The following is a 27,879-nucleotide window of genomic DNA, read 5'->3' on the forward strand; positions in this document are numbered from 1 at the left end:
CATTGTAGACTCTTGTTTTAATCTAGCCCATAGACTAAATTCATTCCTCCTTGAAATTATGAGCAAAAAAATATTAATTGTATTTTAACACTCAGAGCAAAAAGTTGCTTTAGCTTGAAAAGAAAAGGGGGTCAAACTATTCTCCAAAGCACCTGAATGCAGAACAAGAAGCAACAGATGGAAACTAATCAAGAAGAGAATCAACGTAGAACTAAGGAGAAATTGCCTGATAGTAGAACAATTAATCAGTGGAATGACTTGCCTCCAGAAGTTGTGAGTGCTCCAACACTGGAGGTGTTTAAGAAAAGATTGGACAACCATCCCTTGAGCAGTGGATTGGACCAAAAGACCTCTAAGATCCCTTCCAATTTTGTTATTCTATTAAGTATATTCCCTGCAATCTTGAAGTACTATTGTCTTTTCTTTAATTTCATTTTGTATAATTTTTGAAATTACATGTGGATTGTATATACATTTCTTTTTTTTCTTTCTATGCATAAAATTAATTAGATCTCTTTTTACATCCCAATTGTGCTTTACAAAAATCTACATTTATGTTCTCATAAATTTGAGGGACATAAAAATATACTGGTAATAAATCATGAGTATTATTTATTTATTGAATTTATTTGATGTCCATCTCTTAACAAATGACTTGGTGGCTTCCAGCATCCAAACAAAAATATATTTAAAAGAATGCCAATCACTATAAAATATAATTAAAAGATGGAAAGAGAAAAGAAACCAATGCCTGGACTGTTGGTGGGGGAATGGTATTGCCTCTTAATTCAACAGCCACCTCCAATGTGATGTTTCCATGTTGGGAGTTCAAGCCATCTAGCAGAGCCAGATCTTCAGGCTTTTGTGGAACAACAGAAGGGTAGGAGCCAATCTCATCTCAGGGTTAAGTTGCTCCAAAGGGCAGGAGCCATGGAAGAGAAGGTCCTTCCCCTGGACAATGCCAGTCAGTTATATTCATTTTGTTTCTGTAAGAGCATATCATTGCCTGCCACAGAGAGGGTTTTGTGAACCTTTCTGAATACCGAAATTCAAGTAGCAATTTTTGTCCAATGTGAGACTCATTAGCTGTTGCAGTATAAACAGTACTTATTACTTTCTATCTCAAACAAGCTGTCAAGATGAGTTTGCTGTTCTCATTTTGCGAGTTAATTTCTGAGACTTGGATTATAGAATACAGCCTTTAAATGTATAGAAAAATGGTGAGGAAAATAATGAGAACATAGCAATTATTCACCATTTTGAATTAGTGGATGGTTTAAATAATATATGGATGTACATCAATTTTTAAAACATATTCATGGTTTTTAAATATATGTTATTAACATATGTTTTTAATATATGTTGTATTGACTAATTTCTAGAAACCAAATTATTTATTCTTTGATTTTCTACTGTTCAAGGATAAAAATTAGATATTAATATTAGCTAGAAATGTCAGTTTGAAGATTATGGAATTTGTACAAACCGCACAAATGTAATGCAGTTTGAAATCCTGCTATATCAACAAATCATGCAGCTTGAGTGTCTTCAAAGTATTAGTCTGGTGGAATAAACTTGTTTTTCCTTGACTTCAGTTTCTGGATAAAGTCAACATTGCTTACTATTAGTTTCTGAAAGGCAGAGTGTGTACCTGTTTGTATACAGTACTATATAAGCTGTCTGCATCCAAGTATCAAGTTGAGATCAGATGTCTGCTGAAGGAAGACTAGCCAGGGCCAAAACAATTGAAGAAGAAAATCAAGAGGGACATCAATACATAGAAAGCAATGAAGTGTTATGTCTCTGTTTCTCATCCTTGGCAACTTTCAGATGTGTGGATTTCATCTCCCAGAATTCCTGCAGTATTGTGGTTGCGGAGTTCTGGAAGTTGAAGTCCATATATCTTAAAATTATCAAGGTTGAGAAATATTATGTGTAATAAAGAGCAGGGGGAATGAAAATTTAAAGAACGTAGAAAGTTGATGTGTTCTGACATAATTGCATATTTCTTAATAATTATCTAAAAACTACAGTAAGCATTTCTATAATAAATTGCTTACAATTAGGATTATAGATAATGTTTAAGCAATTTGGAAGTCATGAAAAATGTGTTGTCAAGTTGGAAGTCATCTGTGCATATGGAAGAAAGTAATAGGAATGTTTGAGGTTGCTTTTCCCTACTTCACTATATCTGTATATGTTGGAACAGCTGCATGCTTCCTGTTTCTTCCTGGTCTTTGGTTCCTGTTCAGGCTTAGTTGCAATGACATCACAAACTTATAGGAGAGGCTAGACCATTTAACTTAAATTGTGATTAAGTATATTATTGAAGGCTTCAGAATATTGCTCTTATGATTCTCCAGCTATAGTTATGGAGGTTTCTTGAATACTATTGGTGACATCCAAGAAACTTAATTAGACTGGAAAATACTAGAAAGCCCTTGCACTGCATATGCAATCATATGCAATAGCTCCTCATTAAAATGGATTGAATTTCATATAATTTCAATAATAATATTTATTACAGTTTAAAAATACAAAGATAAATTAATGCAAACTAAGAAAATCTTAAAAATAAAAATGTAAAGAAAAAAAGGAGGAAGAAAAATATATGAAAGGAAAATATATATAAAAACTACATACTTTCAGTAGCATGGTAGAGACCATGTTAGGGAAGCAGAATGGACCACTTTGTCCTTGGGCCACATGGCAATGTCCCAGAAGGGGCTGCTATTTTGGAGCAGCCATAATTCCTGGCTGCATAGAAAATGGATGCAGACATGGTCTGGAGCTCTGGGGATCTTCAAAAGATAAGGGCAAGGTGGGAAGCAGGCCTAAGGCTTGCAGGGACCCCACATGAAAGAGGAAAGCAGGCCCAAATAAAACACAGGAAGTATTCTTTTTTCATTATCTTGTTGGAAATATTACTAGGTTCATTTCTGAGCAGGAAATAGTTGCTTGGATCAGAGGTAAAGTTTATTTCAAAAAAATAATATACAAAAATCAGCCATTGGAAGTGTGTCTCAAAAGCTGTTTTTATAGGGAAATTATTATTTATTATTTATTGGATTTCTGTGCCACCCATATCACTAATACAGCGACTTTGAGTAGCTTACAATTACAATATAATAAGTTAAAAAGTGCAAAATATACTTAGAATAAGAATAAGAGTGAGAATTTTTTTAATTTAGTGAGTGCAATTAGTCTGGTGTGATTCTTGCAAATAGCTGAGTAGCAATAAACATACTGTTCTAATTAACTAACAGTTATTCTAGTTCCTTGCTCCCGACAAGATCCTTGTTTCAGACAGGGAGATTTTAACTTTAAAATTACAATATTAGACAAGAGTATTTTCTCAATTACATTGTTTTCCATTTCCATTGCATTTTGATCTTTGCCTAGCACCTGCACTAATACATGGTTTTGAATCTTTTGTCTTGATTTTGGGAGAAAGAATGTATGGTGGGAGGACTTTGATTTCCTTTCCATATAGACATCCCTTGGTTTGTTTTAAGTCATTCCAAAATCAATGTTTTAATCACTCTTGCTTGTTGTTGTTGTTGTTAGCTGCGAAGTCGTGTCCGACCCATCGCGACCCTACGGACAACATTCCTCCAGGCCTTCCTGTCCTCTACCATCTTCTGGAGTCCATTTAAGCTCACGCCTACTGCTTCAGTGACTCCATCCAGCCACCTCATTCTCTGTCGTCCCCTTCTTCTATTGCCCTCGATCTTTCCCAGCATTAGGCTCTTCTCCAGTGAGTCCTTCCTTCTCATTAGGTGGCCAAAGTATTTGAGTTTTAGCTTCAGGATCTGGCCTTCTAAAGAGCAGTCAGGATTGATCTCCTCTAGGACTGACCGGTTTGATCGCCTTGCAGTCCAAGGGACTCGCAGGAGTCTTCTCCAGCACCATAGTTCAAAGGCCTCAATTCTTTGGCGCTCAGCCTTTCTTATGGTCCAACTTTCACTGCCATACATTGCTACTAACTGCCAAATAACAAAGTTTTTCTTTAGGTTCTTAAACTTACATGAAACTGCTTTTACTGAGTATTGAAGGAAAATCACCCAATGTAATAAAATATGTCCGTCTAAAGGTTTTTAATATCCAAAAAAGCAGTTTAGAAGCCAATTCCAGTGAAAGTGATTAAGAAAGGAAGTGGGCAAACTTAGTGACTCTTTGAAGGCTCCAAGGCTTGGGCAAAGCTGACAGTTCCAGTTCGCAGAGTTTTAAAACCATGCCAAGACTGCTATTTTATGGTCTTGTCACAGAGAGTACCTGTATGAAACACTGGACAATATTAAATCCTCTCCTTAATCCAAAAAGGAGTTTGGAGAATTGATTTGTTCACCAACTCCTCTTTCCAATGCAGTCATTCTCATGAAGCCATCTTTGGTTCATCATGCTTCCCTAGAAATGAATTCCAATAATTTAATATAAACTGAAAACATATATAAAATATTTATTAATCATGTTTGATGATAAGGTCTGTAGGTGTTCTCCTAATATGAAGAATCACTTCACTTTGATGCAATGTAGCACATGTGTAAAGGGTCACTGTGGTTTTATATATGTATTGTGGGTCACTTTAACCAAGATTGTTTTGAAGAGCTGCATATCAGTTAGCCTAATCCAGTATAGCCTAGGCATTACTGCTGAGAAGAGTGAACAGTAAATAGATTAGATTAAGCCATGGGTTTTCAAACATGGCCCTTTTATGACTTGTGGACAACGTGCCTGGCTGAGGAATTCTGGGAGTTGAAGTCCACAAGTTACAAAAGGGCCACGTTTGAAGACCCCTGGCCTAATCTAATCTATTTACTGTTCACTCTTCTCAGGAGTAATGCCTAGGCTATACTAAGATACAACTCACTGTAGTACTACTGAGAAGATCTGTGTTAGATCAGTTAGGTTGTTTATTACGCTGTCTATGATTTTATAACCCAATATAGCATTCAGCAAAAAGTATTATTTTTCAAAGCCCAACTCATCTTTGGTGCCAGCAGCTTCTCCAAAAAAACACTGAAGTTGACATTTTATACTGATAACATGATTATAATTTAGTACAACGTAGAATAACAAAATCTTGTTGGCTTTCTCTTCATGTTGCATTCTATGTGCTTAATGTACAGCTAATATATATTCAGTGATAAAAATTGTGTCATAATTAGTGTATATTACATTTTCCTCAAAATGAAGAATTTAAATAAATCCTTTATAGAAAAGAATTTAAACAGAAAGAGGAAGGAATCGTAAGTGTTGGGCGGAAACCTAATGTCCCAAACTGTCTGGATTGATTAGATTTTGATGATTAGGATAATGTGAAGCATGCTTTGATAATGAAATAAAAGTGTACATGATCTTTTCACCATGGGAAATAGATGAGGGCAGGAATCCTGCAGTTGGAGTGTTATTATTGATGACAGAAGAGGAACTTAGTTCTTCCATACATTACACCTGTTCAGGGTGATGTATATCTTGGTTACAGTTATAATGGATAGGTAATTATCTTTAAATTATAGAAAGGGAGCAAGGTTTTTCCTATAAGTAAAAATCCTGAGACTTATATGGTTCTGAGAGTCCAATTTAATAAAGAACGTAGGCCTATCAATCAATCTTCTGATCTTGTTAGTTAACTGCTTTACAGTAGTGTTACGTATAGAGTTTTTAGCAGGACAGATCCATGGATAGTTAAGAGGTTTCAGGTTCTTGTTGAGAAATTTGCTATGTGTTGAAATGTAAATAGTAAGTAACCACAAAACAAAATAGGCAAATGGAATGTTTTTAAGTGATTGCTATGCCAAATGGGCAGTTAGTTATGCAGGAGCATACTTAATATGTTCCTTTAAAATCCTAGCTTCTGGCTGAAGGTTATATTTTTCTGGAAGTGTATTGAAAACAATCTTTCAGGTTTGGAATTGGACAACAATGCATTATACATAGCAATTGGATAGCAATGTATCGGATACACAACGTATTATACACAGTATAACATTCATACAAGGTCGCAATATAGATCTGGCTTCAACCCTGCTTTATTGCACATAACTATATGCACAAAATAAGACTTCTTGACATAGGATGTCACTGCTTATAGCATACCTCTGTTTATTTTTTATTTTATTAATCTTACTAATGAACTGCCTCCTCAAAAGACATTGAACATGACTGTGATTGTCTATAATATCAAGAATCCAAAGAATTGGGCAGCCTAAAATATGATTTTGAAAAGTTTTGTGTTGTCAGAGATAATCATATGTATATTTGAAATGCAAAGTAAAAAACAACAAATAATCCTACAAAAAAAACAATGCTTTGTTTTTGCTTGATGTAACACTACAATTCTTCTCTTTGAACTTAATAAAAGACTGTGCCAATAGTTTAGGTACAAAATTGCTTTGATAGTGAATTATTTATTCTTGTAATTGAGTATGTAACATAGTAAAATGTTTATTTTTTGAAAAAGTTTGAAAATACATTAGAAATGTATAGTGCATTTGCTGTCAATTAAAACTGCCGTATATTTAGTTAAAACATTTAACAGAGAAAGTATGTTTATGTTTATGTTTTTATATATGAGTCTGGGAATATGTGTGTATTTTTGTATGGGTATAAATGATTATGTGTGTGTGCACACTGAATTTTCCTGTATGGAGTAAATGTCACTCTGTTTAAATCTTAAGCTTTGATGCAAGTCATGACTTGTACTATTCAACTAGGTTGTCATAGAAACGTAGCTAACTGTCATCTTAACTTAGGCTGCTGATGGTTTTATTTGTAGGTTTGTGGGATTATTAAAATTTAACAAAAATATTGACTTTTTATTTACACTGCCTTGTGTTTACTTTTGGCTACATAAAGCTTGTAAGAAATAAAAATATTAAACTCAGATTCATCAAATGCTGTTTATGTTTTATCATCTTTTATCGGGAGGTGAGATATATTTTGTGACAACAGAATAATATTATATTTTAAATACAGTTTTTTTTTCATTTTGTTTATTTATATGAGGAAAAGCCTCAAATTCACTCTTAGCTTGACCTTCATTTAACATAAGCGATACCTGTTAAAAAAAATGGAATGGGTATATTAGCATGCCTAATATTGAAAGTTTCTCACTTTAGTCATATTGTCTCGAAGAATGGCAGAATGCTTCAATAAACTGAGCTTTTGAAAATATATGTTGTTTGAACACTATGTGTGTAGAAGCAAAATTACTTAATTTTCATTCATAAATAAAATAGGCAAAACTTCCAGTAACTTTATCTAATGGTCCGTGGATCAATGCTTTTATGCATTGAAAGACTGCAATTAATTTTTCACTTTGGTTGCACATTTGATGCCCAACTTCCCATTGAATCTTATTATAACGATGTGATGCCTAGAATTCAATTCCAACTTATATATTTCCCTCCAAAGTGCACAGATAATATGTGCATTGCAAGAATAATTCACAATAAAGATGTACAAAAATGCAATTATGCTTTAATGGCCACCCAACCCACAAGCTGTAGGCTGTGTTAAGTTTGTGAATGTAATTGTTTTGCATCTATCAAGAACAAAGGAGCACAGGTAATTTGTCTGATTTATGCTTTGTGCTCTAATTTGACATTGAGTCTTTCTGACTGGTAACAACTTTGTTCAGTGTTAGATTTACTGACTAAAATTGCTTCTTGCTGGACACTTTGACACATTGTTTTAGACAACTGTTGTTGATTGCTGATGTTTCTATATTAATCTCATTTCTTTTAAAAAAATTACCATAAAGCTCTCTTAACTCAAAAATCTTATGGTGTAAAAAAAATATGAAGATTTCTCCCCCCCATAGTTTTAGTATCTCAGTGTCTGAGGATACTGATCTATTGAAATATACTGGTTTATTACTGTATTATAACTGTCTCTTGTCCTATATGAATGTATATCAATAAAGAAACAATATAACATCTGATGTAAAATAACAATAAAAAATAATATCCCATATAATCCAACATTCTTTATAAAATGACGCCCAACCTTTTTATATTACAGAAGATAGCACTATGCAAGCACACAATAATTATTTAGATTAATTTTATTGTATATTGCTACTTCCAGCTACCCCTTCATGGATTACTGCTTTGGCGAAGGGGCTTGCGTAATTCAATGAAGCTATGAGCTATGCTGTGCGGGGCCACCCAAGACGGACAGGTCATAGCAGAGAGTTCTGACAAAATATGATCCACTGGAGAAGGAAGTGGCAGCCCACTCCAGTATCTTTGCCATGAAAACCCCATGGACAGTACCAAAAGGAAAAAAAAATATGACGCTGGGAGATGAGCCCCTCAGGTCGGAAGGTGTCCAATATGCTACTGGGGAAGAGCAGAGGGCTAGTACTGGTAGCGTCAGAAAGAATGAAGTGACTGGGCCAAAGCCAAAAGGATGCTCAACTGTGGATGTATCTGGTGGTGAAAGGAAAGTGTGATGCTGTAAACCTGGAATATAAGATCCATGAATCAAGGAAAGCTGGATGTGGTCAAACAAGAGATGACAAGACTGAACATCGACATCTTAGGAATCAGTGAACTAAAATGGACAGGAATGGGTGAATTTAATTCAGATGACCATCAGGTATACTACTGCAGGCAAGAATCCCTCAGAAGAAATGGAGTAGCCTTCATAGTCAATAAAAGAATAGGAAAAGCAATACTGGGATACAATCCCCAAAATGACAGAATGATCTCAGTTCGAATCCAAGGCAAACCATTCAGTATCACAGTAGTCCAAGTCTATGCCCAATGCTGAAGAGGATGACATTGACAGGTTCTTTGAAGCCCTACAGCACCTTATAGAACTAACACCAAAAAATGATGTCCTTACCATCATGGGGGATTGGAATGCTAAAGTAGGAAGCCAAAAGATAACCGGAATAACAGGCAGGTTTGGCCTTGGAGTACAAAATGAAGCAGGGTACAGGCTGATAGAATTTTGTCAAGAGAATACGATGGTCATAGCAAACACTCTTTTCCAACAACCCAAAAGACGGCTTTACACATGGACATCACCAGACAGTCAACAGAAATCAGATTGACTATGTGCTCTGCAGCCAAAAATGGAGAAGCCCTATACAGTCAGTAAAAACAAGACCAGGAGCTGACTGTGGCTCAGACCATGAGCTTCTCATTGCAAACTTTAGGCTTAAACAGAAGAAAGTAGGGAAAAGCACTAGGCCACTCAGGTATGAACTAAATCATATCCCTGACGAATATACAGTAGAGATGACAAATAGATTTAAGGAATTAGATCTGATAGAGTGCCTGAAGAACTATGGACAGAGGTTCACAACATTGTACAAGAAGTAGCAACTAAAACCATCCCAAAGAAAAAGAAATGCAAGAAAGCAAAATGGCTGTCTGAGGAAGCTTTGCAAATAGCTGAGGACAGGAGGGAAGCGAAAGGCAAGGGAGAAAAAGAAAGATACATCCAATTGAATGCAGAATTCCAGAGAAGCTAGAAGAGATAATGCCTTTTTAAATGAACAGTGCAAAGAAATAGAAGAAAACAATAGAATAGAGAGGACTAGAGATATCTTCAAGAAAATTGGAGAGATGAAGGGAACATTTCATGCAAAAATGGGCATGATTAAGGACCAAAATGGCAGCGACTTAACAGAGGTAGAAGAGATTAAGAAGAGGTGGCAAAATTACACAGAGGAACTATACACGAACGAGCTTAACATCCCTGATAACCACAATGAGGTGGTCACTGACCTCGAGCCAGACATCCTAGAATGTGAAGTGAAATGCGCCTTAGGAAAGACAACGAAGCTAGTGGAGGTGACAGTATTCCAGCTGAGCTATTCAAAATCTTAAAAGACGATGCAGTAAAAGTACTACACTCAATCTGCCAGAAAATTTGGAAAACGCAACAGTGGCCACAGGATTGGAAAAGATCAGTTTACATTTCAATTCCAAAGAAAGGCAGTGCCAAAGAAGGTTCAAACTATCGCACCATTGCACTCATTTCTCATGCTAGTTAAGTTATGCTTAAAATCCTACAAACTAGACTCCAGCAGTATATGGATCAAGAACTACCAGAAGTACAGGCAGGATTTCAAAGAGGCAGAGGAACTAGAGATCAAATTGCCAACATACACTGGATCATGGAGAAAGCTAGGGAGTTCCAGGAAAACATCTATTTCTGCTTCATTGACTGCTAAAGCATTTGATTGCGTGGATCACAACAAACTGTGGCAAGTTCTTTTTTTTATTGAAAAGTTTTAAAATACATTTTTTAATAACATAAACTCCCTCCCTCCCCTCCCCTTTGCCCTCCCTAACCCTCCCCCCGACTTCCCAGAGCTGAATACAGATTATTAACTTTACAAACCTAAGCTAAAATATGCTACCTAACTAAAAAAAATATTAAATTCTATCGCGCTTTAACTCCCCTTAAACATAACTAAATTACTAACCAATAGTGAGTAACTGGTAATACATCATGTAAAACTAATACTTATTCAAATACTAAATGAAACTTTTTAGTCCCATATTTATTCTGAATATATTCGATCCATCTTCTCCATTCCACAATATATCTCTGTTGCGATTGTTCTTTCAGATATGCTGAAATCTTTGCCATTTCCACCAGGTTTGAAACTTTCAAAGTCCACTCTTCTATAGTAGGCAGTTCCTCCTTCTTCCAATATTGCGCTACTAAAAGTCTTGCTGCCATAATTAAATTCAACATCAATTTAATATCTATGACAGTACAATCTGTAATAATATCCAACAGAAATAACTGGAGAAAACCTTATCTTTTTCTTAAATATCTTTTGCATATTCCACCAAACTTTAATTCAAAAAGCTTTAACTTTTTTACAAGTCCACCATATATGATAATACGTTGCATCCTCACTACCACACCTCCAACATTTGGGCTGGCAGTTCGGATACATACTTGCTAATTTTTTAGGATCTAAATGCCATCTATAAAACATTTTATAAAAATTCTGTCTTAAATTTTGAGCCTATGTAAATTTTACATTTCTGATCCATATCTTTTCCCAAGTATCCATTGTTATAACCTCCTGAAAATTCTGGGCCCACTTTATCATACAATCTTTAACAAGTTACGTTTCTGAGTCAATTTCTATCAGTGCATTATATATCCTTCTTATATGTGCTTGACCTTGATCTCTAATTTGTTTTACCAAATTTCCATCAGTTATCGAAATACCAACTTTCTGATCTTCTTTCCATCTTGCTTGTAACTGCCCATACTGGAACCAAGTTTGTACTATCTTTCCTTCTTTTAAAATATTATATGGCTTTAATTGCCATACATTCCTTTCTATCCTAAGAATTTCTTTATATGTAATCACATCATGTTTAAATCCCACATTTATATTTTGTATTGCATGTTTAGGTATTGCCCAAATTGGTATTTTATAATTTAACTTATGTCGCAACAGAGCATACCTTAATATATGTGTCTTAAAAACATTATTCACCTTCTTATCATACAATAAATATGCATGCCAACCAAATAACAAATCATAATCCTCAATATTCAATAATCTCCCTTGTGTTAAATTAAACCAATCACTAATTGATGATAAAGCAGCAGCTTCATAATATAATTTAAAATTGGGCATTTTAAGACCACCTCTTTCACGTACATCTTGCATTATCTTAAATTTAACTCTTGGTCTTTTCCCTGCCCAAACAAATTTATTAATACCTTTCTGCCATTCCTCCAAATTTGAATCTTTTTTGAGTATAGGTATCATTTGAAACAAAAATAAAAATTTTGGCAAAACATTCATTTTTTACTGCTGCAATTCTTCCCAATAAGGATAATTGTAGTTTTTTCCAACTATCTAACTCTTTTTGTATTTTTAACCATAACAATTCATAATTATTTTTGTATAATTTTATATTTGAAGCTGAAAGATATACCCCCAAATATTTAAACTTTTTAACTATTGCAAATCCCATTAGCTCTTCTAAAACAACCTTTTTTTCTATGGTCATATTTTTAGACAATATTTTAGTTTTTTGCATACTTATCTTAAATCCAGAAACTTTTCCATATGACATTATTATCTCCATCAATTCTACAACTGAGTAAGTCGGTTGACTTAATGTAATAACCAAGTCATCCGCAAACGCTCTCAATCTATAATCTTGATCTTTTATTTTAATTCCCTTAATTTTATTTGAGTCTCGTATCTTAATCAATAATATTTCCAATGTTAAAACAAACAACAAAGGTGACAACGGACACCCCTGTCTTGTACCCTTTTCAATATTACATATTTCTGTCAAACTACCATTGACTATTATTTGAGCTGTTTGCTTCTGATATATTGCCCTAATAGGTTGTAAAAAATTATCCCCAAACTCCATTTTCTCCAGTACCGTAAATAAAAATTGCCAGTCCAATTGATGAAAAGCTTTTTCAGCATCCAAAAAAATCAGCGCTGCAGAGACTTGGTTATTTCTTTCCAAAAATTCCAATAAATCTACGATATGTCTCACATTATTCTTCATTTGTCTACCACTTATAAATCCTGTTTGGTCACTATGAGTCATTTGCTGCATTACCTTCATTAATCTATTTGCTAAAATTTTTGCAAATATCTTATAATCAGTATTTAAAAGTGATAGTGGCCTATAATTTTTGGTTTGAGTAAGATCTTGATCTTCCTTCGGAATCAGCGATATAAAGGCTGTTTTCCACAATGGAGGCACTTCTCCTCCAGATTGAATTGTTCTAAATAATTCTTTTAAAGGTTCCACCATTGCTAACTGTAAATCTTTATAGTAAACGGCAGTCAAGCCATCTGTTCCTGATGCTTTCCCCACCTTTAATTGTTTAATTGCTAAAATAATTTCTTCATCATTTATCAGTTGATTCATCCCTTCCCTTTGCTCTTGTGTAAGAACAGGGATATTCACTTCTTGTAAATATCTATCTATATCTATATCTACATCTTCAATCTTATCCCTAATGTATAACTTAGAATAAAATTCAACAAAAGCCTTTTTAATAAGATTCTGCTGAAACACCTCTTTACCCTTGTAATCTATTCTATCTATATTACGTGACCTTTGTTTCTTCCTTAACAAATAAGCTAATCACCTACCCGGCTTATTAGCATTACAAAAAGTATTATGTTTAACATGCCGTAAATTGGTTGCCACTTGATCTGCCATCAACATATTAAACTGACCTCTTAACAAAGTAATTACCTCTTTAATCTTCTTATCAGATGGATTCAAAATTAGAGCCTTCTCTTTCCTCTTAATTTCCTCCTCTAATTCTTTTCGCTTATATTCCAGTTTATGCCTATGTTTATTATTCAAATATATTAACACTCCTCTCATATAAGCTTTGCTTGCATCCCAAACCATTTCAATAGAAGTACCCTTATGCATATTTATATTAAAAAATTCTTTCATCTGTTTTTTACATTCTTCCACATTTTCTTGATATCTAAACAAATTTTCATTCAATCTCCAAGACCGCCTATCTCCACTCTCTTTTTCCAGTTCCAACCATACTGGACTATGATCTGATAGAGTTCTTGGAGATATCCTAATCTTCTTAATCCTAGAAAAAAATCATTAGTAATTAATACAAAATCAATCCTAGAAAAGGAGTGGTGTCTATCGGAAAAAAGGTAAAATCCTTTTCTTGCAAATTTCTTTCTCTCCAAACATCTCTCAATTCCAGGTCATCTTTCGTCTCAAAAAAAGATTTAGGCAATCTAGCATGATTTGGTATACTTCTGAAAAGACCTTTTTTGTCCTTTTGTTCATCCAGGACACCATTCCAATCTCCCATCAAAATACACAATTTATAATCCCATTGAATTAACTTGCTGTGTAAAAGTTTATAAAATTCTCCTTGCTGTTGATTAGGAGCATATAATCCAACCAAAAGTATTTTCTTGCCTTCTATTAACAATTCAATTATAACATATCTTCCTTGTTTGTCTGTTTCAATTAAATTAGCTGTTAAATTCTTCTTGACGTAAATAACTACTCCATTTTTCTTATCTGGAGCAGACGCACTAAACTGTGTACCCAATCTAAAGTTTATCAAATCTTTTTGATCAGCTGCTCGAATGTGTGTTTCCTGTAAACAAATAACATCATTTCTAAATTGTTTCAAATACTGAAATACTTTCTTTCTCTTGTGCGGGGAATTTAATCCATTAACATTCCAGGTTAGAAACTTTGTCGCCATCTTTTGCGACCTGAACCTTTCGGAGCGCCTCTTGCAAAACCACCTGCACTCTCTTCGGTTTCGCTCCTCCCACTGCTTCACTATAAGTAGGTTCTTGAGATATGATTGTAGCTTTCTGTTGTTCTTGTTCTTGTCTCATTCGTCTAATTGCAGCCCGTGTCATTCTTTGTTCTCTAACCTCTTCTGACGGCATCTGGGACTGCTCCACTTCTGAAATTTGCTGAGATTCTTTATCCTTCTGCAAAGTAACTCCTTCAGCTCCTTGTATACTCTCCACTCTCCTTCGTCCTTCCTGCCTTTAAATTCTGAAGATGGCGGAGAGCCTGCCTTCAATATGTTAGAATAAAAATCTCGTGCCTTCAAAACTGTATTAAGACGATATCTCGTGCCAGCATAAGTCACCACCAAGCCTACTGGAATCTCCCATCTAAACTGAAGTTGCTGTTTCTTTAATTCATCTGCCAAAAAAGCAAATTCTTTTCTTCTCCTTAGAATTCTTGGAGAAATCTCTTTCAGAATTAAAACTTCTTGCTCAGCAACTTTAAATCTATTGTTGTAAAAGGCTTGGATAATCACATTTCTAATTGATCTCTTTGTAAAGCAAACCACCACATCTCTAGGTAGTTTTCTTTGTCTGGCAATCCAAGAGTTAACACGAAATATTTTATCTATATCCCCCATAATATCTTCTGCTTGATGCTCCAAAACCGGTTCGAGAGCTTGTGCCAATAACTCTTTCAGATTTTCCTTATGGTCTTCTTTCATTCCTCTAATCCTCACAGCAAACTCCATATCTCTATATTGTAACATGACTACATCATCATCAATCTTTTCCATCACATTTTCAGCTTCCAACATTTTAGCATCTAATCTCAAATTATTTTGATTGAGCTCTTCCATGCGATCATCCAGATGCTCAATACAGACTGCAAGCCCTTGAAATGCAGCTAAAATGTCTGCTCTTATTTCAATATTCTTCTCCTCAATAAGTTCAGCTATTTGCTGGGATTGTATTTTTAAAGCATCTTGTAGATCTTTTATTGTTAATGCGGGTGTGGGTGCCACAGGAGGAGGCATCAAAGCCTGTAGTGAAGAATGCTGAACTGGTGAGGCACCAGCACTTCTAGGAACTCTAGTTGGTTTAGAAGCCATCTTAACACCCAGTTAATTTCTGTTGCACACTTTCACTTTCCACACCACTTGCAACTTTTTCTTTCAAAGTAAACAGAGCTAAAGTTCAAATACTTGCTGTTTCAATATTCTCCTGCACAGTTCTGCCTGCATCCAGGTAATCCAAAGTTAATTGTTGATTGCAGGGACGGTTGCAGCATCCTGCTCCGCTCCAAAGCCTTGGAGCAGAGGAGTCCCCGAGTCCGGAGCTAATTCAGGCTTCGGGGGGGCTCTCACCCTTCAACCCCCAGAATTTGAAGTCTGGTGGTCTAGGGGAGCTCTACCCCTACCTAAACGCTCCCCCCCCTCTTCTCCCGAGGAGAGGGTTTCCGAGCCGCAAAACAGCTGATTGTCGCTGTTTTAGTGGCTCCAACGGAAAACAACGGGGCTGACGGCCGGAACGGCCGCCATCGACGGAGCCTTGCCACCCAGAAGTCCCCAAACTGTGTCAAGTTCTTAAAGAGATGGGAGTACCAGGCCATCTTATATGTCTCTTGAGAAACATATATGCGGGTCAAGAAGCAACAGTGAGAACTGGACACGGAACCACTGATTGGTTCAAAATTGGGAAAGGAGTCAGGCAAGGCTGTATACTGTCACCCTGCCTGTTTAATTTATATGCAGAGCACATCATGAGAAGGGCAGGGCTAGATGAATCAAAAGTTGGAATTAAGATTGCCGGGAGAAATATCAGCATCCTAAGATATGCAGATGATACCACTCTAATGGCAGAAAGTGAAGAGGAACTAAAGAGCCTCTTGTTGCGAGTGAAGAAGGAGAGTGCAAAAGTTGTGTTGAAACTAAACATTAAGAAAACCAAGATCATGGCATCCAGCCCTCTCAATTCCTGGCAAATAGATGGGGAAGAAATGGAGGTAGTGACAGATTTTATTTTCCTGGGCTCCAAGATCACCACAGATGGGGACTGCAGCCAAGAAATTAAAAGACGCTTGCTCCTGGGGAGGAAAGCCATGTCAAATCTAGATAGCACACTAAAAAGCAGAGACATCACCCTGTCAACAAAAGTGCGTATAGTCAAGGCTATGGTCTTCCCAGTTGCAATGTATGGCTGTGAAAGCTGGACCATAAGAAAGGCTGAGCGCCAAAGAATTGAGGCCTTTGAACTCTGGTGGTGGAGAAGACTCCTGCGAGTCCCTTGGACTGCAAGACGATCAAACCGGTCAGTCCTAGAGGAGATCAACCCTGACTGCTCTTTAGAAGGCCAGATCCTGAAGTTGAAACTCAAATACTTTGGCCACCTAATGAGAAGGAAGGACTCACTGGAGAAGAGCCTAATGCTGGGAAAGATTGAGGGCAAGAGAAGAAAGGGACGACAGAGAATGAGGTTGGTGGATGGAGTCACTGAAGCAGTAGGTGTGAGCCTAAATGGACTCCAGAAGATGGTAGAGGACAGGTAGGCCTGGAGGAACGTTGTCCATGGGGTCACGATGGGTCGGACACAGCTTCGCAACTAACAACAACAACAACTTCCAGCTATATGAGCCTGGAAAACGTGACAATTTTAATTACTTAAAAACATTTTACCTACATTCTGAAATACAGGTTCGGAGAGAGTTGCCCATTGTAGTTATTATATTCTCAACCTATCTTTCTCTAAGGAACCTGGGATAGCATAAGGTCCCCCTCCCCATGCATATGTCAAAGTAGCTTTATGAGTGACAGAGATTATAGAGATTATAGCTTTCCAAAAGTTACCCAGCAAGAATCATGGCTAAATGATGATTTGTAGCTTGATCTTTTTCTTCTAATTCTAACTGCATATATTGGCTCCCCATTTCTTTTAATATCTGCTTTTATAACAGTTTGGTTTTCTAATTTAACTATAGTTTTTTTCCAGTTTTGAATAAGATGCTTCCTTTTCTCTGCTGATAAACTGAGAATATTTATGCCAATATGAAAAGCTGCTGGTATTTCATATAATATACATTGAATCTACCGCATTTGTTTTTAAAAAAATGTTATCTGGCTTGTTGGGAGACAGGGTTAAAGTTGAATTAAATAACATTGCAAATCAGAAGATTATTCATTTGATTACTGTACCAATAACAGCATAAATTTTGTCAATTTTAAGATGTGCCATAAAAGGCAACAATTTAAATTGATTACAATCTTGAATCGGAGAGTAGGTGATTAATTGCAGATGTGCTTCTGCTCTGTATCATGAAGTTGCCTCATGTTTTAATTATGAGATAATTATGAGTTTAAACATGGACTTTGAACACATACATACATACATACACACACATACTCACATACATACATACATACATACATACATACATACATACATACATACGTAGTGGTGGCAAATATCTGTAGCTCGGGTGTAGGATGAGGGCAAAGTTTTGTTCTCTGAGCTTGTGGGTTGGTTTCCAAACGTTTCATTACCAGGCTATATAACATCTTCAGACGAGTTTAGGGGATGTCAGTGTCAGTGTTCTTCTGTTTATAAGGGCCTTATAAACTTATTCTGTTTATAAGCCCTTATAAACAGAAGAACACTGACCCGGAGAATGAGCATTCATCTTCACACACACACACACACACACACACACACGAATGAATCTGCACGATCCAATCTGGGTCAGTTACTGGGATAAGAGGATTTGTCTTCTGAACTTTCAGATTCATGGTGGAGTTCATCTTCAGGAAACTTCTCTCTAGCAAAGTGTGTGCTTTTCTCTGTGTGGTATTTATAGTGCCTGATGCATGTGGCTTTTTAGAAGTTGATTGGAGTGTGTTGATGGCTGGCTTTTAAGTCATTGGTTGTTTGCTTGTGCTGCCCAGCCCTTGCCTTCTAAGTATTTGATTGGCTGGTGGTAAATCAGCCACTCCTGTTGACTGACAAGGGCCCTGTTTCCCAGGGCTTCAATCACTTCCCTGGCCGAGGAAAACAAAACCTGTGGTCCCGCTGACTGACCCAGATTGGATCCTTGCAACATTATCTTGGGACACATGAATGAATCTGTCTGTCATATAGTTTTATAGAAAATTTGAAAAGTTCTTCATTTTTTAAAAAAATAGCGTTCTCACAGCTTAGCATTAAAAGTCTCTCTTTATTGAATATCATTCTTCCACAATCTTTCTTTCAAGAAATAACTAAGTAGCATTTATAATGCAGTGGTATTGGTGTAATTTATTCTGGTATTTATGAGTGATATAGTGAAGAAGAGAGAGTTGGCTTTTTGTTTCGTACATTGCTGTTAAGAAAGGTGAACAAAAGAGTCTTCAACCTCATACCCTATGACCCTGATATGATTAAAACTACTAGTATTCCCAAAGAAGATAAGAGAACAGAGAACTTTCAATGGTGATTGCTCTCTAGTATTCTGTGACTAGTATCAGTACATAAGGATTATGAGAAACTGATTCCCCCAAGACCTGTTTGTGTCATCAGGACTGAAGATCCCAAGGAATAAGATTTTTTAGATGGCTCCACTATACTCTCTTTCTCTCTAAGTTTGGGGTTTGTATATATTTTTAGTGCTAATTTTTTAATTTTAAAAATGTCTGTTTTTATAATATATTTTAATATTATTGTTATACATATGGGTGTATGTATGTTTGTGTATATGTATTTGTGTGTGTGTGTTTATGAATGTATATATACACACACAAACACACACACATGGGTGGCTATATATATTTTATTAATAAAATAAAGTAAAAAATAAATTCTTAAGCTGTTTCTTAATACAGGAAGATGTCAGCGAAGAAGAACCCAAACTGAAGTATGAAAGGCTTTCTAATGGGGTTGGAGAAATTATTCAAAAGGATATAGCCAGTTGTATGACAGTCCATGAGAAAGTAAGTTATTAATTTTAAAAAATATGCATGACTGTATTATTTCTTCTTTATACTTCTATTTGTTATGTTGAGCAAAGCAATAGGAATTTGGGAGCATGTAATTAATATCAGTAATTCCAAATGAAGAACTAAATCTGCAAACTTTTTTTCTGGGGTTCTGACAGGAAATGGCAAGGTGAGTATTATTCTTTACTCAGAAACAATTTGTTCTGGGAAAGTAGTTTTTTTCATATCTAAATAGTCTAGGCATTATTCATTGCCACAATGTTGAGGAAATCAAACAAAAGTATAGAGTTGGGATTTAAATTTTACTGAGTAATTTCCCATATCAATTTACTAGCTAATAATTTTGCTGATATTTTTATCAGATAGTTTAGATTTGCATTGGATCGTAAATGCAGTCAGTTTTGTGCATTAATCTTTAGATTCATTGTTTGAACAAACTATGTTTAAGTTTTCTCTTATTCACTTTATCTGCAGTTTTATGAATGTTACATAAGTTATATAATTATGTTGTAATTAAAACTACTCATAAAAATATAATTCATAGATGGCAGTAGTGAGGATTTCTTCTGTTTTAACTCTTCACAGAATGAAAAGTTACCTTGGAAGTAATTTTTACTTGTAGATCTCTCATACAATTTATGTGAAAGTTTCTAAATCAAATAATGATTTAGCCAAAGTGTTACATATTTCTATTTTATCAAAGTGCTACATATTTCTATATTTTCAATTTTTTAAAATATTCACGCTGTCAAGGTATAGTTACAGGCTTTCCAAAGAATTATCTCAGAAGCTCTAAAAATTTGGACTGTCTAAGCTTTGTGCCACTCTAGGGGCCCATTTAACGGTCTCCTTGTATTCACAGGACCATGCTGCTGAGATTTATGTCTATTTGAAATTAGCTTTAATTTTATAATCTTTTAATTTCAATATTTTTTTAATCCTCAAGTAACTTTTAACATTTCAATTCTAATTTTATGTATAGTTTCATATGTTTATATTACACTGTATACTACCTAGAGTTCCTTCTTGAAGGAGATGGGCAGTCTAGAAATACAATATATATTATTATTCAATAATATTGAATAATTAATCTATTGTTATTATTATTATTATTACATATAATTTAAAATGGTTTGACAGCTTGCAAGTATGGTGTTTACTTTTTTTTTAAAGCAAATGTCTTAGACCAGGGGTGTCAAACTGCCGGTCCGCGGGCCGGATGCGTTATGTGGAAGCTGTGCCCACCCCATTGCCGGCAGTGGCAAAACCGTCCTGATATGTTGCACGACGTCACGTGACGTTGCGAGTTTGACATGTCTGTCTTAGACCACAGTATAAACTGTTTCTATATTTGAAATTCTCCTAATTATAGTGTCACAAGGAACAACAAAATAACAAAGTTGTTTCTAGCACTTTTGGTTTCCTTATAAACTGAACTATTTATGAGAAGGATCATAATGTTAGAAGCTAATACAGAGCATCTTTTAGGAATTGGTCTAGCACAATGCTGAAGCTAAAAATTGAAGATGGAATGCGTATCCTTCCTACATCTTGCTCTATGCGTAAATAAAAAGAAATAACAATGTAGCATCTACAATAGATGTATTTTCTGATTAGAACAGTCTACTTTGTTCAGACTATAAAATCTGGTTTATATTTTCCCTCTGGAAGTATTTTTTTTCTTTCAATGATAAAACATATTTTCACTGGACCTGCATTCTGCATTGGATGACTAATCGTCCTGGCACCCAGTGCATTCAAGCAGGCCTGTGCAGTGGAATAGTCATACCTAGTTATGTCTGCACACCTGATGTTTTATTAACTAGTATTGATTTTTTAACCCTGGGGACTTTTTTCTTTCTGTAAAAAGGCAACCTTGCAGGAGTGAAAGGCATTGCAGGGGATGAATTTCTAATGAACCCCTTCTCTCCTGGCCTCTCTTTCTGCCTTTTTTGACTTCTCTTTAATGTGGCTTCATATTTTAAGTGCCTGAACTGAAATTTCATTTTAAGCAATTCCATTTTGATAAATCCTTTTAAACCTTGACTTTCTGTAAGGTTATTAAAAAAAAAGATTGTGCTGCTTGACTGACATGCTTAGTAGTGCCTATAAATTTGAGCATTTCATTATAGGCTGCAATGAAGCGTGTTCACATGCAATGAAATACAGAGAATTTAGCAGTCTGACCACTTGAGTCATGCCAAAGGAAGGAAAGGCACTCTGTTTTATACCAAGAAGTAACAAACTTTTTGATATCATATTTTAAATCTGATTTTTTATCTATGTGATGGCATAGAACCTAAGTCGCTTCTGCATTATTTTGAGTTCTCTGTGTGCTCATGCAGCACAAAACTTTTCTTGTGTTGACCAGTGACTGGGTTTGCTAAAACAGAGATCTGCCATTTTCAAAAACTGGGGGTTAGATAGTTTTCTAGACTTGTAGAAATAATGTAGGTGCTTGTTTGGACTAGTAAAAATTAACTTGGTTTTACTATATAAATGGAGTCATGTAAAGAAAAAACTATTTTTTAAAATCTAGTCTTTATTACCATACTTTATAAGTAACTTGAGGCAAACAAACATACACAGAGCCTTGGTGGAGCAGTGGGCTAATGCCTCCTTAAGTAACACCAGCTGCCTGCAATTAGTGCAGGTTCGCATCCCACCAGGCTCAAGGTTGACTCAGCCTTCCATCCTTCCGAGGTAGGTAAAATGAGGACCCAGATTGTTGGGGGCAATTAAGCTGACTTTGTAATAATGCCGCTTGGGTGTGTGTGTGAAAGCCCTAATAAGCAGGCATATAAATAGAATGAAGGCTACTGCTAAGCTTGTAAGCCGCCCTGAGTCTTCGGAGAAGGGCGGGATATAAATGGAATTAAAATAAAAAAAATAATACTCCCTTTTTTCTTCACAAGAACCCCATAAGGTGGGTTGTACTAAGAAAGATGGACTGGCCCAACATCACCGATATAATATTGTATATAATTTTATGTAGTTTTATAACACATACAAACATTGTTTGGAAAAAAGCCAAAATCTTATCTGCAAGCAGAGATATCACAAAATTTCAACTGTTTTTGCTATTGTGTTATTATACTTACTTTTATTATTATTCTGCTGCTGCCACCTCTCTAACTTCTTTACAAAACAAGTTGTAGGGGAATACATTCTAGTGTTGTCATGACTGTTATGGTGCCATAATATCAGTCCATCTGGTTATTTGAATGTTGCTCTGAAGGTTAAAGATCAAAAATGATAAGGGCCAGAAGGAGAATTGGTTTTTCTATTGCTGAAATAGCAGTATTTCATTTTTATCTAGTTTTTAACATGTCAAGAATGCAGTAAATGAGAGTTTTACATTTTTACAATTTCATTCTCAAGTATTTGCTTTATATTAACTCCTTTTTTGGATGTCATTTGTATTTAGCTATTATAGTCTTTGATAGATTTTACGAATGATACTGTATGATTCATGATTCATGCTTGATGTACTTTGCTGTACAGTAATATTTTTTACAAACAAATGGTATGTTGTATACTCTCCCAATCGTAATTTCTCCTGATAATGTCTTTCTCCCATTTTTTCTATTTAGTTTTTGGCACTTGGAACACACTATGGCAAAGTTTATTTGTTAGATGTCCAGGGAAACATCACACAAAAGTTTGACATTGTAAGTACAAATTATATTACCATAAGACCATTGCAACCTAAAATACTGTATTTAAAATCAATATAACATTTATTCTTGATTTATTCTTCTGTAGGCACTTCATATAGCAGTTTTTGTTGCCATCCCATTGTCAATAGAACATTACGATGAACATAAGAATGAATGATTGAAGAGTTGATAGTCTGAAATGCAGTCAACATTAATGACTCTAGGCCAGAGGTCCCCAACCTTTTGGGCACCAGGGGCTGGTTCCGTGGAGAGAAGTTTTTCTGCGGACTGGAGTGGGCATGGTTTCATGTACTGCCTACATCCCGCAGATGGGGCTTTGCTCGTTTGCGCGGCCTGGTTTCTGGCATGCTGCGGCCCGGTGCAGGTCCATGGACCAGGGGTTGGGGACTCCTGCTCTAGGCAGTTTGCAAAAAATTCTAAACCCATATAAAATTCTGTCTTTTAGCTAAAACAATTGGGTAAAAAGACAGGATTTTGAAGAATTTTGTCAGAAGAGACAGGAAAAAAATGAAAAGAAATCATGTTCTAGGAAATTAAAGATCCAGATTATTAAAAGTAAAAGGAAAGAATATGAAGTTGGTTTATTTCACGAGTGTCAAACCTGCGACGTCACATGACATCGCGCGATGTATCTGAGCTTTTTCCCCATTGCCGGCAATGGGGTGGGCGCAGTTTTGTTGTGACACGTCCGGCCCATGGGCCGGCAGTTTGACACCCCTGGTTTATTTGATCAAGGTTAAAATATATATACATCTCTAATAATCTTTAATGGACCTTCGTTGGCATCAGAACTGAAACAATGAGGTTCTAAAGATTTGTTTATAGATTAAGAAATGGGATATGGGAAGAAATGACCATTTGTTTTATCTTAACAGAAGGTGACAAGTTACTAAAATAGTTTATGTTTGTGATGAAGGAGGAAGTCATATACTTACGTATTTCTTTTCATTTTCTTTACTATAGTGTTATTTTTTTCTTTTCTACTTTTTCTTTCTGTTGTTTTATTGTTTTTCAATTTGTATGATTTCAATTGTTGCAATTTTGATTTTTTAATAAAAATTATTAGAAAAAGAATTTAAATTCAAATTTTCCTGCTCTTGCCTCCCTGAATTAATGGATACAGGGTGTATGCTCAATGGCCCTGAAGATTGGAGGTTGTGATACATTTACATAAAGCTGTCTCTCATCTCTATTTTCTCAAGTGAATTTAGGGGTAGGGATTGGGACTGCAGAAAAAAAGGGGGGAATAATCCTCCTCTGGGATCTGCTGGGAAAAGTTATTCCTGTCAGTGCCGGGAGATATGAATGTAACTATTAAAAGAACTATTTACTTTATAATAGAGATTATATGTCATTAGATTTAATAAATGTGCAATGATTTAGATCCAAACTAAGATTCTAATCATAAAACCAATGGAAGTAAGCTATCTTAAAAACATTTCTTTCTTTCTGAGTACACAAGTAAAATTGGGTTGGAGTCCAACCTTATGTGACTGTAATAATATGGTTAAATATTTTCACAAAAACTTTCTCACAAATACATTTGTCCAAAAATCACAGCATAAAGTGCATTTTCATGTATTATACACTTAGTTGCACAAGGAGAAAATAGTCATTTCTATGGTTATAATTAGGAAAATTCATTTGCATCTTTGGATCCTTCTGGTTTATATCCTTACACTGATTGTTAATGTGCATCCTATCATACAGAGATGCCAAAAGTAATTGAAAATTGACTGAATGCCTTCTACTTCAGTTTATCTCCTGCAAATATATAAAGCTAATATTTTATGTGAATGTCCTGAAGCATGGTCTCTTAAGGGATTGTATTGATTGAAAGAGGAGATTTTTTTATTGTTTATTGTAGTTTCTTGGGATGCTAGAAACAGTGCAGTGTAGAATTTCTGTAAAGCCATATTCCAAGACATAAAATATACCATATGTGTGAATGCTGAAAAATACATACAACATACTAATGCATAGGACAATCACAAATACAATTGGGCAAATACTTCTGAATCAGTTGTTCATTCTTGTCAAAATATCTTAACAGAACAAATGATCTAAAGCTGAAATAATAACCTTTCACAGAAAAGGTAAGAGGCTGTTTAAAAAATAATTGCACCATGGTTGTGTATAACTCAGGCCTTAGAAATAAACCTTTTCAATATTTTTTCAGGGATTTTTATGGATATTTTAGTTTGATTGTGACCTTCTTGAAAGGCATTTTTCTGGTATTCCAGTTGTTTCATATTTGTGGCATACTTCAAATTTATTATATATTCTGTGGGATTCTTATACAAATAGGAAGGTCTCCAAAAACAAGTATTGTCACATTTTTTTTATTTCAGAAGAATAGTAGGTAGTCCCAATATATATGAATAATTCTTTTCCTGTCAGAGCCCAGGAACTGATAGGAATTGTTGGTTGGAACTCTTCGTTTGAATTATTTATTTATTTATTTATTTATTTATTTATTTATTTATTTATTTATTTATGGATTTATATACCGCCCCTCTCCCGAAGGACTCGGGGTGGTGTACAGGGCAATTAAAACACTATATACAACACATAATATACAAAAATTAAAATAAATTAAACCAAGTAGCCCTAAACAATAAAACACATTCTAAAATGTAAAATTTAAAATCTAAAATCCCACTCCCTCAGTCCAGGCCGGCAAGTTCAAATAGCCAAGTCTTCAGGTTGCAGCAGAAACTTGATCTGCTCTTGGCTTTTTCCCCCTGCCTCCATCAATGAATAATTTTTCACTATCATAAAATCAGGCAAGCAAGTATCTTGTAAATATCGCATTTCCCCCGAAAGTAAGACCTACCATGAAAATAAGCCCTAGCTTGATTTTGGGGATGGGCCTAATATAAGCCCTACCCCCAAAATAAGCCCTAGTTTTGAGGTGAGGCACAAGCCTAAAAATAAAGCTAGGGTGGAGGTGGGGGTGTGGAGCAGCCCAGGTGCCCCGGCACACATCTGCAGCATCCCCTGGGCTGCATTTAGCAGTCAGAGGCCTTTCTGGAAAACTTCTGCAGCTGAGAACCGTAGCTCAGTTCTCGGTTGCAGAGGACTTCTGGAAAGGCCTCTGACTACGAAATGCAGGCTGGAGTTCCATTTTCAGCTGCAGAAGAAAGCTGCTCCTTCGGCCACAGAAGAAGTGGGCCAGCTGGGTGGGGCTATCGATGCTGCCGCCGCAAGGTGAGTGGAAAAGACACCCCCCCAAAATAAGACCTGGTGTCCCCTTTGGAGGCAAAAAAAATTAATAAGGTCTTATTTTGGGGAAAACACGGTAGTCAATTAGTTAATAAAAATGGTTGCTCCAGGTTTATCTGTGTCTTGCCTGTGTCTTACTATTGCTAAAATGATTTTCAGTTGGACCTAGGGCACAGTGCTCTTCAGTTTTTTTCCACTGCCAAAGCAATAACACTTTTTTTTCTTGAGTTAATTGTCCCACTTTATTGAAATTCTTTATTTTTCTTTCTGATTTTTAATTTTTGTTTTAGTTGTTTCCAAATCCCTTCAGTCCCCCCACCTTTCATGAAATCATGTTCTACTATTACAGGCTTTCAACTTTCAACCTAATTTCCTGAGTGCCAGCATTGTAGGAATAACACAAAACCCTCCCGCAATTCTTATGGGTATAAACAGTGCATTTTCCCATTGGTAAATGCCAAACAATAGGTAATAATTTATGAGCCTCTATCTGACAACAAGCTTTAAAGGTGGCAGACAGGAGTTTTCATTTTGATATGATATGACAGCTTTTGAAAGATTCTTCTCACTCCTAGATATTAATGTTGCAGCTGAGTTTTAGCTTAGCATGGCTGAAAGATTGAATCTCTTACCCAAAGACTGCTGTATTCTCCTCAGTCAGTTAGAACTGCATCTCCTAAAGCCATTTTGTCTATAGCCACAGAACCACAGAACTCCACTGGAACTCATGCTGATCTCTCTGAACCGGTACTTAATCCATTAATCCATTACACTGTCTTCATCCAGGCAATCCATTCAAAGATGGGAAAGACCCCAATTTCTGGAGATGCTTATCTCTTTGAACTGGTACCTTTTACATTGGAATAAACACTTTCAATGTTTTGCTCATTTATCCACTGAATAGAAATCTAGCAAAAATCATAAAAGAATTAATTCTGTTTTGCTACCTATGTTGTTTCACTTAGCTCATCAGAAGTAGTTCATTCTTCTGAACCATTATTCAGTGTATGGCATCTACAGAGGTCATGCAATCTCCAATATACAAATTTAGTTTAAATAAAGCATTGGCAGTGCATGAACTAATGAACTAATCTTTCTCCTATACTCAATTTCTTCCAACTTATCTCTTGGGAGAGTTTGATTCTTGAATCACTCTTTGAGCAGTAGAGCAAATTATATTGGTTTCTAAAAAGTTGAACAGATAAACATATTTTAACATTTCAGTCAATCGGAATACAGCTTGAAGGGACCTTGGTGGTCTTCTAGTCGAATCCCCCTGCTCAATCAGGAGACCTGTACAATTTCAGACAAGTGACTGTCCAGTCTCTTTTTAAAAACCTCCAGTAATGGAGCACGCACACCCACAACTTCTAATTACTTCTAACCCACTATTAATTGAACTTCAGTTCAATTCAGAAGGCAAGTTTAAGTTTCAGATAGGGACAGCAGTTTGACCTCTAATCTATTTTCTTTCAGCCTTATGTTGGAAACTAGGAAATTTGGTCTCTTTTGAATAAAATTTAGATTAAAACTGCTCTTTTTTTCCCTTCACTGGGTAATTTTTTTTTACTTGCTACTGTAAATCATTTCATAAAGGCTAGGTATGTCTATCCTCCGGTGTCCACCACTTCTGTACTGGATCATTTCCTTTGCTGTTTTTTTTTATATCAACTCTTTTGGTTAGCCCATGGTTGCTGCCCTGATTTACCTCCTTTTGTAAAGGTAGTCTTTTGGAAGCTCA

At 35.6% G+C, this 27,879-nt stretch overlaps 1 protein-coding gene across 1 annotated transcript in view; it reads left to right on the forward strand.

Annotated features, from left to right (window-relative positions):
- VPS41 (VPS41 subunit of HOPS complex) overlaps positions 1-27,879 on the forward strand; it is a 156,683-nt gene that overhangs the window by 16,383 nt on the left and 112,421 nt on the right. The window contains exons 3-4 of the mRNA XM_081344828.1: positions 19,120-19,227; positions 22,827-22,904. Coding sequence (XP_081200954.1) covers positions 19,120-19,227; positions 22,827-22,904 — 186 coding nt within the window. The remainder of the gene's footprint in view (positions 1-19,119; positions 19,228-22,826; positions 22,905-27,879) is intronic.

This window comes from Vipera berus, assembly GCF_964194415.1.
Source record: "Vipera berus genome assembly, chromosome: Z".
Lineage (NCBI taxonomy): Eukaryota > Metazoa > Chordata > Lepidosauria > Squamata > Viperidae > Vipera > Vipera berus.